The sequence below is a fragment of the Ailuropoda melanoleuca genome, chromosome 16 (assembly GCF_002007445.2).
Source record: "Ailuropoda melanoleuca isolate Jingjing chromosome 16, ASM200744v2, whole genome shotgun sequence".
Taxonomy (NCBI): domain Eukaryota; kingdom Metazoa; phylum Chordata; class Mammalia; order Carnivora; family Ursidae; genus Ailuropoda; species Ailuropoda melanoleuca.
The window spans coordinates 80,037,031-80,052,881 of NC_048233.1; the positions used below are offsets into that span (position 1 = coordinate 80,037,031).

Sequence of the window (15,851 nt, forward strand, 5' to 3'; positions counted from 1 at the left end):
GCCTGAACTATTTGTGCAAACTATATTTTCGACACTTGTTTTCCTTCAGAGAATGTGGAATTTTGGTATGTGCTAGGCAGAAGATGCTTATGTGATTGACCCCGGATTAACACCCTGAACGCTGAGTCTATATTGACCTTTCTTGATAGACAACATTTTGCGTGTTGCCACAACTCACTGCAGGAGGAATTAAGCACATCCTGTGTGCCTCCAGTGGGAGACAACCCTTGGAAGCTTGCACCTGGTTTCCTTTGGACTTTACACCATGTCCCTTTCCTTTGCTCTGTATATTTTGCTGTACTAAATCACAGTGTGAAATGACTATGCTATGATATGACCATATGCCGAGTCCTCCTAGCAAATCATCAAAACTGGGGATGGTTTTGGAGACTCTGACACAGAGGTAATCTTGTAAACTCTAAAACAAATAAAAATAAAATAAAACTTCCAAAGAATTAAATATATAGGAGCTTCCACCTTGCTAGAGAGTGAACTGCATAGAAAAAAGGAAACAAATCAATTAAATGGAACTCAGGTTTAAAAGAAAAAGAAGCCTTGATAAATAAGAACATAAATTAATAGAGAGGAAATTAAAAACTTTTTTTTTTAGGTTTCGTTGAACACTTTTTAAGTAAAATGTTGGCAGGTGCATTCAAAAGACAAAGTCTAAGGAGTCAGAGAACTTAGAAGTCATCACATATTTACCAGTAAAATGGTGTTGGAATAGGTTATATTCAAGCAAGTTTTTCTAAGTGTAAACAAATGAAAATTCTCACATTTCATAGGCAATCCTAAAGTCTTAAAAAAAAAAAAGGTGGCAGGGATCTTTTCAATTCATAGTAGCTGGCCACAGTAGCAGATTCCAAAACTGTTGTCCATGTATGAATATGTATGTATAAAATATATTGTTTATGGAACAGTTTCAGAAATCTGTAGTATTGAAATACTATGATATTGAATCCATCTTTAAAAATTATAATTCAGCATAATAATTTGAGAAGTCCTTTGGGAGTAACAAATGCAGCAAACCTTCAGTTTTTGTCTTTCATCCATCCCACTCTCTTCCTGCCTGTCACGTGTCCTTGGGAAACTGTATAAAACCTAAACTCACTGTGATTAAGTCTGAGAAGACCTATGTACATTTGTACACTATTTACATTAGCGGTGTGTGTGTGTGTGTTTGAGAGAGAGAGAGAGTGCACGGGCTGGGTGGGGGCAGAGGGAGGGAGAAAGACAATCTTAGTTCTCAAGAACTGAAACAGGCTCAATCCTGTGACCTGAGCCGGAATGGAGAGTAGGACGGCCAATCCACGGAGCCGCCCAGGTGCCCCCACTTTTTTTTTTAATATGTATTTCTTGTACACTATTAACTTTCGCTAGACTGCTTACATTTGTGATCCCTTTTAATAGTCACAATAAACTTACAAGGGAAATAGTATTATTACCTCCGTTTTACAGAGTATGAATGTGAGCCTTAACTTGTTTTACTTTCCCAAACTCGCATAAAATGAAAGTGGAGAAACTGGTCTATGATTCCAGAGGTTAAGCTCTTCACCAGTAGACTCTGATGCCTTCTGGAGCAATGCTAGATGCTTATATTGGAATGATTTAAAAATTTTTAAAAAGGTTTCATTTATTTATTTGAGAGAGAGAGAGTATAAGCAGGGGGAGGGGCAGAGGGAGAAGCAGACTCCCTGCTGAGCAGGGAGCCCGATGGGGTCTAGATCCTGGGACCCTGGGATCATGACCTGAGCAGAAGGCAGACACTGAACCGACTGAGCCACCCAGGTGCCCTCGAATGATTTAAAAGATAAATGTCAAGCTTATGAACTTTAGATCATGGAAACATTAATATCAGGAGAAAGTTTAAAAAAAATGAAAATGATGGGGCACCTGGGTGGCACAGCGGTTAAGCATCTGCCTTCGGCTCAGGGCGTGATCCCGGTGTTGTGGGATCGAGCCCCACATCAGGGCTCCTCTGCTATGAGCCTGCTTCTTCCTCTCCCACTCCCTCTGCTTGTGTTCCCTCTCTCGCTGGCTGTCTCTATCTCTGTCAAATAAATAAATAAAATCTTAAAAAAAAAATGAAAATGAAAGACAAAAACAACACTTGGACTTGTCTTTGTCTTTCTTCAACACTTTCCCTCTTTGTAGCTGGTGACTGGGTTCTCCAGGCTTTCCAGATGCAGACAGAACACCCTGTGGGTATCGGCTTGAGGGATCTCCTTGTCAGTGAGAGAACGGGATGTTGGGAAGAAAAGTCCTTTTCATGACACAGAAGGAAGCCCTGTGCATGTATTTATTTGACAGCAGATTGTAACATTGAGACTATAATTCTGCTGTTACGAAAACCAATAATAGGCCTTCAAGTCAGATGCTTGGAATTTTACTTACTGTGAGCCTTGATTTCCAAGTTCACTTAAAATTACACAGTCACATTCTTGTCACAACTGACATTTTTAGAAAATGCAATAAAAATACTTAGCTGGCACTTTTATTCCAACTGAGTACTAGAATGAATATATCTATTATACATAAATAATTATATATACATATGCATATATAGATATAAACACAAGGGGACAAAATATATGATGATATATATATATATATATATATGTTTCTCTTCTGAGAAATCTTCCCAGCATGAAAAAATTATTGTTCTCTTGTGTTATAAGCAAATACTTTTAAGTCTTGACCTCACTAAAGTAACTAAACATTAATTTATGGAAGAATCAACGAAGATGGATTTGTGGATTTACTTGATGCCAGGAAAGATGGTTTTCTTTAGGTCCCTGTCTCCTCCTGGGGAATGGCTGTTTCTGGGCGAATCATTTCAGTATCTCTGCTGCCGATTCTTCCAGCCAAACCTGGAGAAAGGAAGAAATAAACATCTTTTGATTTCAAATATACAGGATTTAGGCTGTTCTGCTTATTAGACGGACACCTGAAAAAAATCACCACGTGGAAACAGGTTCCTACAATTTAGCATTTATTGGAAGTGAGGTGGGCCATGCCAGCCTCCCAGGCCATCTCAACAGGCCTCATGCAGACACACTCATGAAACAGCACTTTTTGCCTGATTCGCTCCTTGGAGATTCAGCGTTTGGGGAATCTGGAGAGTTGCAGATTTTAGGTGGTTGACACTGTAAGAGCACCCCAAGCGCTCTCTAAATCAGTAGGGAAATGAAGGCAGCTGAGAGTGGGATGCCATATAAATTCACTAAGGCCGGCCCCACTTCCTGTTTCCTGAGACGAGCTGGCTGGGGGTCTGCCCTGATGAGGGTCTCTGTGGCGTTAGGGGTCTGGACGCTCCTTGCTGCCTCGATTTGGCCTTGTGCCGAGAGCATGTATGGTAAATGGCCAGCTCTGGAGGACACTTCCTTGGAAGGGTCGTGATCACTTTCCAAGCAGGGACTCTCCTCTCGAAGAGATCAGATCTTACAGTTAGATAGAAGAGCAATGCTTTTGGGCCAAGAAGACTTGAGTCAATGTACTGAGGCCATCTGGGGTGGGGGACTGATGTCATTGGGACCATCTGGGGTTGGGGGGTGCAGGGCTCCGGGACCATCTGGGGACAGTGTAGGAGGGCATTGGCGCCTGGCTGTGCTCCATGGTGCTGAGGAGCAAGGAAGCGTTTACTTCAGCCAATTCGTGTAGCAGCTATTCATGCTCGTCAGGCTTTCCCTCAATTTCTCAGCCATTGAGACATGACCTCATAATGTCAGACTGAAACGACTCTAATGTAGTAGGAAAAAAAAAATGAAGTCAGAAGCCCAGACTTCCTATATGTCCATGTCCACGTACATTTTGAATCCATCTTTAAATTGTCAGAGCTCTTTTTTTCCCTTGGGAAGGATCTTCCTGACAATCTTATCCAGGTGACGCTAGGATAATATTTCAAACACGTGGAGCAATTTGGAGCTTACTATCACTGGTGCAGGACACCTGCCTTCTCCGATGCCACTTTCCCCCAAAACATCTCCCTGAATTTTCTTACTTTCTTGACAATCTATCTGTAAAGACTGAGAATTTACAGGCTTAAATAGTGTTGGAATCTCTCGCTCGTAGCATACGAATATTTTTTCACGCTGGGAAGATTTAGATCTTCCGAAGTGTTTAAGAATATCCTGAATGTATTCCAGGGTCTACTGGTTCTATTACTGTTTTGGGAGCTTTTTTATGAAGGTTTGAATCTCCAGCTACCCTTTTCATTGTGTGTTCTGTCTATTTTTAATTTGTAATGGACCTATAAGTGAGCGCCAGTCCTACAGGAAAGAAGATAATAGACAATTAGTCCCTCTGACACATGACTGGCTTTTGCTCATGTTAGACTTATTTGTGAGAAGTAGGAGATACTAAAATATTGATGGCAGTTGGTCATTTTTAAAGACACTTGTTTGACTATTTCTTTAACTATCGGCCGTCAACTCTTACATTGATGCAAGAGTCATCTCCTGGGAGATTATTTAATGAGCTTTTGCTGTGAGAAAATCATCTTCCAGCTCCTAGTATTTCTAAAGTTACTGTAGGGGGGCACTTTACTGAGTAAATCTGTGAAGAGAGTAGGGTCAAAACCAATCACGTGTATGGTTTTGTGCTAAACAGCATAGGAAATTGAATTTTTAGATGATATGCAAACTCCAGTTATCATGTTTGGCATGTGCTATATTATTGAGATTGGCATGAATCACGGAAAACATCCATGACAAGTTATCCTAATTGCTTTAGGAGGGAACTCTTTCTTCCTAATAATTTTTCTGACAGCAGATCTGTTCATGTATGTCTTCCAATGGCAGCCTTTAAGAAGGCTTTCGACTTGGACCCCCTTACCAATTTACTCATCACTCTGTGTCCTTTCTGCAGGGGACAATGGCTAATTATCATCATACCTGAGTAGTACTGCATGTACTGCTACTGTTGCTTTGCGTTTTTTTTTTCCTTCTGTTTTTAAAGACGTGCTGGTGGAGGACAGGAGGCATTGATCAGACTTCAGCAGTGACTGAATTACTTATTTGTGGAATAAGAGCATACTGCTATATTTACTTCCAGGTTTTGTTGGACTCCAAGGAGAGAACTGACATGTAAATGCCTTGGTTGTGGCTGCATTCGGAACCCATATAGCAACTAGGTGACCTCTGAGAGTATAGGAAATTCGTCTTAAATGTCATCCCAAACCACTGTAGCTGAACTTCCCAGTTACGGGCTAGAATTGCCACCTTGGGTACATGTTCACTTTAACCCCCTCGGACCGGTCCACGTAGTGATCTGAGGTTCTGAGCCCACTCAGTCAAATTGCCAGAACTTATGTTCAACCTGACTGTAAGTCTTCACTGTTGGTGGCCTTCGCTGACTCATGGATAAATTGCATTGCAGTTTTAACCAGTTTTTTTTGGGGGGGCACCTGGGTGGCACAGCGGTTAAACATCTGCCTTCGGCTCAGGGCGTGATCCCGGCGTTATGGGATCGAGCCCCACGTCAGGCTCCTCTGCTATGAGCCTGCTTCTTCCTCTCCCACTCCCCCTGCTTGTGTTCCCTCTCTTGCTGGCTGTCTCTATCTCTGTCGAATTAAAAAAAAAAAAAAGATTTAACCAGTTTTTTTTTTTTAATCTAATAATTGGGTATCTACAGAATTCAAGCCCTGTCCAGCCAGCTGTAGGAAGGCTGCCTTCCTAAAGGTGGGATGGCCTTTAGCAAATGAAAGTTCTGCGTGCAGGTGGTACTATCAACAAGGATGACAGTTCAAATTGTATATATTCAACACTTCCTGGGTTCTGTGCAGCTGTAAATATAAAGATAATTAAGAAATGAAACCCACGTTCAAAGTATTTATCTTAGCTTGGAGGACCGGTTGTGTTTGAGTTACTTCTATGAAGGTCCAAATAGGAAGATAAGGTTTAAACCCTGTGACTCTCACTTTCACAGAACACGAGGAGGCTGTATTGGCTGACATGTAGAATCATGCTTTGGGTTTTGATTCTCACGCCTTTGTAAGTGTAGGGCAGCTCCTGGCTATCTAAGAGCAGGCTCTGTTTGGAAAAAGTCTTTTAAAAATGCTTATCTCTCATTGGAACTTTGTATCGATACGTATGCCAATAGATACTTAAGGTTTGTTTGTAACTCGCTTCTTTCTCACAGTTGTATTCTATTGACCACTTTATGTGTATAACTGTATTTTCCTTGTTATATAAAAGTTGATCATATAAATACATTATAATTTATTCCTTCCTTTGGCTGTTGGTCATTTGGCCTGGAGTATTTTTGTTCATTTACATTTGTTTTTATTGTTGATATATACTTGATATATATATTGTTGATATATATGCAATTCATTTATTGCAACCATTTGTTGCTTTTTGACCTTTTTGTTTGTTTGCTTTGGTGTTTTGTCTCTTTCCCCTCCTGCTTTTTTACCTTCTCCTAAATTGTTTGAAATGTGTTTTTCTCCTTCATTCTGTTTTGTTCTCCGATTCGGAAGTTTCATAATCTAATTTTTCACCCCCCCCCGATTACTAATCATGCCTCTTTAAATACTAAAGCTATAAATCTGTATTTCTTTCTGAACAGTAGTAAGACCCATGCAGTTCAACTCTGATCATCCCCTAAGAAAATCTGGTTAATATCATCTGGCACGATTTTACTTGGTCAGAATCCAGCACGATTTTACTTCTGCAGGATACATTAATCCATTAAAAATAGCGATTATTCTTAGCTGACTGAAGATTTCAATGTAGAGGGTAAGAATAGGTTTTACATAAAAACTTTCACAGGACTTCAGTGGATTTTCTTTCTTCAGATTCTTTCCTCTCTGGCTCTGGTCATCTCCGGTTCCGGTTGCTCCAGACACAGATCGTACTCCCCCACTTTTTCCTTCTTCCTCTCCAAAAAGCCTTCCTGGGAATATATCGCTTCTATTCGAATGCATTGCAATTTACTTCTGTCCCCGATGGGTAGCCCCAGATACATCACCCTCTTTGGAATCTAACTTCTTTCAGAGGAGGCAGAGGGCTAGAAGATTGTGATTTTCTTATTCTTATGTGTCGATTTTCTTCCCTGTGAAATAATTGAAGTCTAGTTATTTGAGGATACAATGATGCAGATATTTTGGAAACTAACGGTGTTGTGAAAACTTTTTATATGCTGTTCTTTAAGCCTTGATGATCTTTGTTGGAGAAAGAAATACCTTTTATTTAATCACAAAGGGCATAGCTAAATATTCGTTGAGCTCTTCCCTGAGATAAAGATGTGTCTGACACTTTCTCCTATGATTCTTTCTGCAGTGAAAGTAAGTTGTTCTATGGACTGGGTGATGATCTCGGTTAGCCCGTGTGGGTACAGCAGCAATCTGTATATATTTGCTGATGAATTATATCTGGGATCGGGTTGCCCTGTGACTCGGATACAAACATATGCCTATGATTTTATATACCCTGTACATGACTGTGGGATCAGGATAAAGGTGAGAATAGTGATTATTTATAAAAATAATTTCTAAATAGCTTTTAGGCCTTTATAGGTGACACTAAAATTTTTGTCTTTTTTGTTTTGTTTTAAAGAACAAATTTTGCTTCTAGCTATCATAATTTATGGGTAGATGACAACACAGTTCCGTACTTATTATTCACTGGGCATTGGGCCATTTGTGTTGACAGGACCTGAGAATACACATTTCCAGACTGGTTAGGAAACCGATTTTAAGTTGTCCCTAGGCTACGCGTGTATTTCACTAAAGCTTAGCAGACAATTTTTCCTAACGGGAAAGGTCGCAGCTCCTGGAAAGGTATTTCCTGTTCATTGGATCATTTGAGCTGCGCGTGCTCTGAGAATGTGTGTCCATACAGCAAGTAGATTTTCACTGGGATAAAATCTCTGTCACTTATCCTTCTAGGTGTCATCTTCAACTGTATTATTTTCCCGGAATGTTATCTTTTCACCGATTCCCATATTTAAACAAGTTATATTCATACTACAAAGGTATTTTGGGCCAATGACTAATTGTAATAGTCACCTACAGATAAGGTGTTGGCTTTATTAGAAATGAGGGAACAGAATGAAGCTCTATAGTCACTTTTATAATTTGTCCCGGGTACACAGCTGGTTGATGGTAGTGTATATGCCAAGCCGGGATGATGGCTTCTAAAGCTTGGGCTTTAAACCATTCTGTTATTTGACCTCCAAATCCTCCTTTTCGAGAGAACTGTTGAAAATCTTTCCATTAATGAATCATAAAGATGGCTCTCACGGGCGGTTCGGGTTTGCTCCTACGTACTATTAAGATTTTTTTCCAGGCACTTTAAATGCACTCTTAACAGATAACACTCCTCTTTGTCCCAGTGGGTTGTCAGACCTTTGTATCTACATAAAAGTGACAGTAGCCAACTTTGAGATCTTAAATGTTTTCTACTTCCTACTCGAACGTGTATATGCGTCCCCTGTTACTAGGAGTAACTTTTATTTAAACTTTTTGCTCCCCTAGGTTGTTTCAGAGGATACTCTCCTTTTTCAAACAGAGATGTACTTTAACCCTAGGAATGTACATTGTGACCGTCAGAAGATCCCTTTGGAGTGTTCTGCCTCTAGGTGAGTCCAATAGACCAGACTCCTTTGGAGTGCATCTGCTTCGCCTGCACTTAAAGATGCTTCTGTGGGAGTATGGACTTTAGACGTGATTCACTCGTAGGCATACATCCAAACATGCAATTAGCATTTCTTTTCTTTCTTTCTTTTTTTTTTTTTTAAGATTTTATTTATTCATTCGACAGAGAGAGAGACAGCCAGTGAGAGAGGGAACACAAGCAGGGGGAGTGGGAGAGGAAGAAACAGGCTCCCAGCGGAGGAGCCTGATGTGGGGCTCGATCCCATAACGCCGGGATCACGCCCTGAGCCGAAGGCAGACGCTCAACGACTGTGCCACCCAGGCACCCCTGAAATTAGCATTTCTAAAAATACTGAATACTTTTATTTTTATATTGTGATATTCATTTTAGAACCAAAACTTATGCAATCTAGTGTCACTAGGTTATTTTGCAGCAACTGAACCACAAAGCAGAATCATTAGATACTCAGTCACCTTAATAAGTGGAAGAATCAAGCCTGATACTATTTTTCAATGTCTCCTCCTTCAGAATACTGTAATACATCTCATGGTTTAATTCCATGTTGATAGAGTAAGTGACTAAAAAGAGAACATGAATTCTTCATTTTAATACTAACTCATGGAGATGCATGAAAGGAAAGGCTTATTAACCTAATTATTAAATGCACTTTGCTTGTGGAACTGAGGCATTGAATCCCAAAGGGACCCCACATGAACTTTGAGACCGAGTGGAATGGTACATACTGAAACACTTTAATATTTACACTGAATGTTATGAGTTACAAATCTTGTCACTGTAATATTTACATTGAGAGTTATTAGTTACAAATCTTGGAAAAAATTTTAACCTTGTTTAATGTATGGAAATAGTTGACATAAAAAAAGAAGGTAGAGCTCAGAGCAAATGTGCAGGATTTTTTGCAGGGGAGAATTTTTTTTTTTTTTTAAGTAGGCTCCATGCCCAGTGTGGAGCCCAGTGCCAGGCTTGAACTCACGACCCTGAGATCAAGACCCGAGCTGAAATCAAGAGTTGGGCACTCAACAGACTGAGCCACCCAGGCACCCCTGGTATTTTTTTATTGTGGTAAAATACGTGTAAGATGAAATTTATCATTTTCACCATCTTTAGGTGTAAAGCTCAGTGATATTATGTAAACTCATATTGTTAAATACTCTAGATATTCTTTTTTAAAAAGATTTTATTTTATTTATTTGACAGAGACAGCCAGCGAGAGAGGGAACACAAGCAGGGGGAGTGGGAGAGGAAGATGCAGGCTCCCAGCGGAGGAGCCTGATATGGGGCTCGATCCCAGGACACTGGGATCACACCCTGAGCCAAAGGCAGACGCTTAACGACTGTGCCACCCAGGCGCCCCACTCTTGATATTCTTTAAACTTATTTTCATAAGGCACATCTAAGGCTGAGGAATTTAGTGATACTCTGGGAAGTAGCTGACATGAACATTTGATTTTGTAGACACACATGTGCACACACACATTTTCATTCCTATGTATTAGCCACTGCTTAGAGTAATAGAAAATGTTCTGAAAATCGGCTCTGGAGCTATTTCTTCTCCGTAGGCTACCTGGTCAATAATGACAACTCCAGCGTTGTCTGCTCCAATAGTGATTTTAATGTTGTTTGCAGCTCATCTTCCTTAGGAAAAAAAAAAAAAGAAATCTAGGCCAACAAAGATATACAGTTAGGTTACTGGTACATAAGTTTCACTGCTGTACACACACACACACACACACACACACACACACACACATACATTTGCCACCACTATGTTGGGTCAGATTAAGATTTGACAGCTTTTACTTGCTGTTCTTAGGATCCACTTGCTGAATCCATTTTACTGGGCACTTCGGTACCTTACAAAGCAAGCATCTCAAATCTCCTGTTATCCAGAGGGTATAGGCACTGAGCCACATCCCTAAATCACTATACTGAAAACGGATACAGTGGTAAAAATAACTTGGACCCAAGTATAGACTCAGAGAGACCAGGTTCCAAATATGCCAACAATATCTGTTCTTGTTTTTTTTTTTGTTGTTGTTGTTTTTTTTGTTTTGTTTTGTTTTAGGAAATCAGTGTGGCTTACACCAGTTTCTACAGAAAATGAAATAAAATTGGACCCCAGTCCCTTTATTGCTGACTTTGAGACAACACCGGAAGAACTAGGCTTGCTAAGTTTAAGTCAGATGGGTTTCCTCCTCAAGGAGGAATAGAGACTTGGAATTGGTGTCATGAATTTTGTTGGAAAAAACTGTTTTTTTTTTGTATTAAAAAAAGTTGGTATAATCTTTTCTTAAATATCTTATCCCTAAATATCCCTAATTCAGTGAAGGTCCTGATTCAGAGAAGGTATATTTGTCATTTTTTAATTCATTAGGGGTATAGCTTATTAATTTAATGTTAATTAACTATTAGGTCATTTATAATACCCATTTAAATTTTATTTTCTGTTCTATATGGTAGAACAAAATGTCCTCAATGACAATAATTTGATCTAATTGATATGAGCCTTCAAGAAATATGTTATAAATATTTTTTAGTAAAAATAAAGAATAGCGATAGATAGATATCTAAATGTTCCAGAGACTAAATTTGTGCAGAGTCTTAAATTTAACATACTAACTCTCAGGACAGACAAAGTCCTTTTGTGTGAAAACGCTTTACCTTGTGTGGCTTTCCTAATTAATCAGTAAAGTCGATTCCTAAAAATAATTCAATGTGTATGATATTTGAGTAATTACTGCAGAAGGAAATGAGAGTCATATTCTAGAATTTAAATAACCACTTTCTTTTTTTTTAATAATTTTTTTATTATATTATGTTAGTCACCATACAATAAATAACCACTTTCTTAACTCAAATTTGATGTCAGGTTTTCTGTTCTCTCCCTGATGTGATTTTTCCACACTTGAAATAACTGATGGATTGAGGTGGTCAAGTGTCGTATCTTCCCATCATAGTATCATCTTCATATAATCATTTATCACCAGCTGCTTGGACATCTTTTCTCTAAAGAGGGAGTCTTCCCATGTAATATACAAAAAAGTCACTCCTGACTTTTGGAATATTTCTTATATCAATTAGGAGAATGGAGCTGTGACTTTTGTTATTTAATTGCTTTGTAAATGTATATTTCGGATGTCACATGAGTCTGGAACCTGATTTTGCCAAGGTATTTTTCACTTAGGTATTTTCATTAAATTTTTTAAAAATTTAAAGTGCTGCTATTGCATCATTTTCAATAAAATGCAGCTTATAGTATACTTGTCAAAGAATTTAAACATTGTCACAATAGGTATCTACCTTCGACAGTTAATATAAAGCTAAGAGGTAACACTTCTGTAAGGCTTAACATGTGTTAGGCGATGTTACCAGCATGTAATGACAACTTACTTAATTCTAATAACCCCAAAGTTATGTATGAATATCACACCAATTTTACAGATAAGAAAACAAACATAGGTTAAATCATTTGCCAACTGCTCTAAAAATTGGTGATCTCCTATTCTTAGAGGAAAACCTTTGAGCTTTTCCCCATTGGGTATGGCGTTCACTGTGGGCTTGCTTTATGCAGGCTTTACTGTGTGAAGGTGCATTCCCTCGACACCTAACCGACTGACAGTTTTTTATCATGAAAAGGAGTTGAATTATTTTGATTAAGGTGTCCCTTAAATAATTGCCAGTCCTTTTTGGAAATCAAAGACGGAAATAAAATCACGAGAATGTCTCTGTTGTTAAATGTTCCTCTTGCAAGTTTGTAGCAGGTGGCCGGCCCTGACAGGCAGCGCATGGTAAGTTTTCGTGGATATGCTCATTCTGTTTCATTGTATGTAACTGATCGAGGGGTGGATTCATTCGGAACATTTACAAAGCCCAGATAGTGATAGTTACTTTGTTTTCAGTTTTGTGGGAAGCAAAGCTGGACTTGGCATAATTACAGCACATCAAAGACTTGGTATTGATTAGTTCATATGCTTAAACGCTGCCTGTTTTCTTTTTGAAAATACGTTTCTGCTTTCCTTGGGATGTGCAGAGGGATGCAAGGGTCAGTAGGAATCTTTTCCATGAGAAGTAGGTTTTAGCAACACGATGGAGTTCCAGATCAATTGTAGGTAAAAAGAAAAAAAGTTCAACATGCTAAGAATTAGATGCATAGATTTTTTTTTTAAAGACTTTATTTATTTATGTGACAGAGAGACAGCCAGCGAGAGAGGGAACACAGCAGGGGAGTGGGAGAGGAAGAAGCAGGCTCCCAGCGGAGGAGCCCTATGTGGGACTTGATCCCTGAATGCCGGGATCACGCCCTGAGCAGAAGGCAGACGCCTAACAACTGCGCTACCCAGGCGCCCCAGATGCATAGATGTTTTAGCTTGATTATGGTAGTGTTTTCACTTCTATGTATGTTAGCTAAATGTATAGGACTATACACCTGAAAAAGGAAATTTATTGTATATAAATTATATTTCAATGAAAGTGACATAAAAAATATGCTGTTCTGGCTACAAGACACAAGAGCTCATCCCATATGAACCTAACTGCACAGAGATACATTTAATAGTAGATCAGTTAGACTTTTCAACTGGAATTTATTGTTCTATTAGAAAATGAAGGTTCTGTGAAATATATGCTCTTAAAAAGACAAGTTTTGAGAGGACAATAGGGATTTTGGTGGAGAGATGGAAAGGAGATGGAATCATGAAGTGTGTGTGTGTGTGTGTGTGTGTGTGTGTGTGTGTGAAGCAGTAAGGATCGAAAGACATTTGGACTGAGGCACCCAGGCATCTTCTACTTGAGTGGCTTAACCACTGCCCAGCCAGTCCCCCAAATAGCTCATTAAAAGGACCCCAAACTAGCTGGTAAAAACCTGTAGACTGCCTCTAAAAGGAGGCAAGAGTGACTTGGTGGCTTGCTCAGAGAATGACTTACCAAGAAGCCACTGGAAGATGCTTGGAAGGGCACTTGGCCAGTAAGTTGGGGCAGATCCATCAGGGTGGGATCCCTGTAGATGCGCTTCGCCAGGGGCTTGCTGCGAACCCTGTCACTCTTTCCTGATGAGCCCCATGGCCACTTAGAAATCAGGAGTCTATTATCATGACAGGCTGAGGGGCAGAGGGGTAGCACAGAGCTGACAACGTGTCTGGCAGTGGTCAGGAACGATCCAAGGGAATAGAGTGGAATTTGTGCCCTGAGTAAGGTTTATGAGATTTGGCAGATGAAAAAACAAGATGCCCAGCTAAACTTGGATTTCTCATAGCATTATTTTTATTATAATTATATTCCACACAATATTTGGGACTTTATTTAAATAATCAAATATCATATGGGGCATACTTATATATTTTTTAAATTGTTGTTTTCCTGAAATTTAAATTTAACTGGGACTTCTGAATTTTGTCTGGCAACCTTAGTCCCAAGGAGTCCAGCCAGAGCAAAGCAGTGTTCTAGCAGCAGAAAACAGAGGCGGGAGAAGGTCTGGAAGGAAGATGCTCACCAAGGCTGTATCTACTCTGGGGCATTTTCACAGTAGAAAAAAAACCACTGGAGATGAATTAAGAACTTGTTAAGGGCCAAAGGGTTGGCCTGATCAATGTCCAGGGCAGCCTTAAAGAACCGTGTGCTGCTGACTGAGGGATCGAAGTGGTGCCCCCGAATTAGCCCTGGCCGGCTTCTGGCAGGAACTTGGCAGCTTCTCGAGTGTTGTACCCCGTGTGGACGCTAGAGGGAGCAGCCTGGTCGGAAGGAGCCCTGATCTCTGTATTTCAGGCCCCAAGGAAGAGTAAAGGTCTAATTTCCATGCCAGTTGATGAGAGAGGGGACTCTAGGAGATACAAATGAGGGGGGCATTGAAGAAAAGATGCAGGTTTATGAGCCTCCTAAGCCAAAGGGAAGAGCAATCCTTGCCCAGACAAGGGGGTTAGAAGAAAACCATGTGAGCAAGAACCCCCAGTCCTGTAAGAGAAGAGGGAGTCATCTCTGAAGAATACTGTGGGTAGAAGATGAACACTTTATACAGTGGCTCTACCCCAGGAAACAAGGCAGGGACAGGAAGGTCTGCTGCAAAAAGCCAAGTGAGTGAACATCAGTCCCTGCACAGAAACCAGGCACACTGGAAACCAGCCCTGTCTGCACGAGCAGTGGGGACACTGAGAAGAAGGAGGGCAGGCCATCTGGGAGCCTTGTCTTGAACAAGAACCTGGGTCTTAGAAGTGGGCCTCTTACGTGAGAAAAAAGTAGCGGAAGGAGCTCCAGGCCTGGGTGAGACCCGCGAGTGAGTGGCTGCAGGGTTTTGGTGCACCCTATTACATCAGCGGACATGTGTTCAGTCAATATTCAGACCTAATTGGAATATGCATAGGGTTACCACCAGACGCAAGGGCAATGACCTTCCATGGATTTCTACCCCAGTTCCCAAAATTTATTGTTATTTACGACAAATATTTTACCAATATCATGCATATTGCTTCTGCTCCCCTGATTGAACCCTAACTGTCATAAGGTATGAGTGATATTGCGTTACTTTTTGGGTTCTCATTTCTCTATTAGCTTTGGACTTTCTTTCCTACGAGTTTTCAGTAGAATTATCAGATTGGAATAGCATAGAGTCTGTTTCCTTCAGATAGCTTTCAATCCTAAATGCCTTTTCCATCTTCTCTGAAGAAGAAAAGCAGTAGACAGTAAGGAACTCTAACGTTTATATACAATACAGACTCCTTTTCCTCGTAGGTAGTCCAGGGCCACCCCTTATTTACGGGGAAACCTTATAAATATCGCTGTTTTTCATTCTATTTCATTCAGCATGATCCTTTGAGATTTTGGCTCCAATTTTAGAAGAATAGGAGGAATACAGGCTCTATAATCAAAATGGTTAAGTTCTTTTTCACGTGACCTTTGCTAACACTACATCTTGCCAGATTCATGTCCTGAGCAGCAATAGACGTGGGTGCCTAAGCGTATTCTAATTAGGTCTGAATACTGACTGAACATGGTCCGCTGACGTAGTAGGGTGCACCAAAGCCCCGAGTCACTCACTCATGGGTCCTACCCAGGCCTGGAGTTCCTTCCGCTACTCTTTTCTCATGTAAATGGTCCACTTCTAAGACCCAGCAGGGTTGGAAACATACTGGAACCTGCATCCTTCTCACATTGTCTCCAACCTTGACCATGTGGGTGACCCGTACGAGAAGCTGGCAGTGTCGCCGTGGAGTTGCTTGAGTACCTGGTCCAGGACTCAGAGAG

At 40.3% G+C, this 15,851-nt stretch overlaps 1 protein-coding gene across 1 annotated transcript; it reads left to right on the forward strand.

Moving 5' to 3' along the window:
- Positions 1-3,279: 3,279 nt before the first annotated feature.
- Positions 3,280-10,828, forward strand: OOSP2 (oocyte secreted protein 2). Its single transcript, XM_019808340.2, has 4 exons — positions 3,280-3,355; positions 7,281-7,459; positions 8,477-8,580; positions 10,684-10,828. Exons 1-4 carry the CDS (start codon positions 3,280-3,282, stop codon positions 10,826-10,828), a joined length of 504 nt encoding a protein of 167 aa, XP_019663899.2.
- Positions 10,829-15,851: the final 5,023 nt, after the last annotated feature.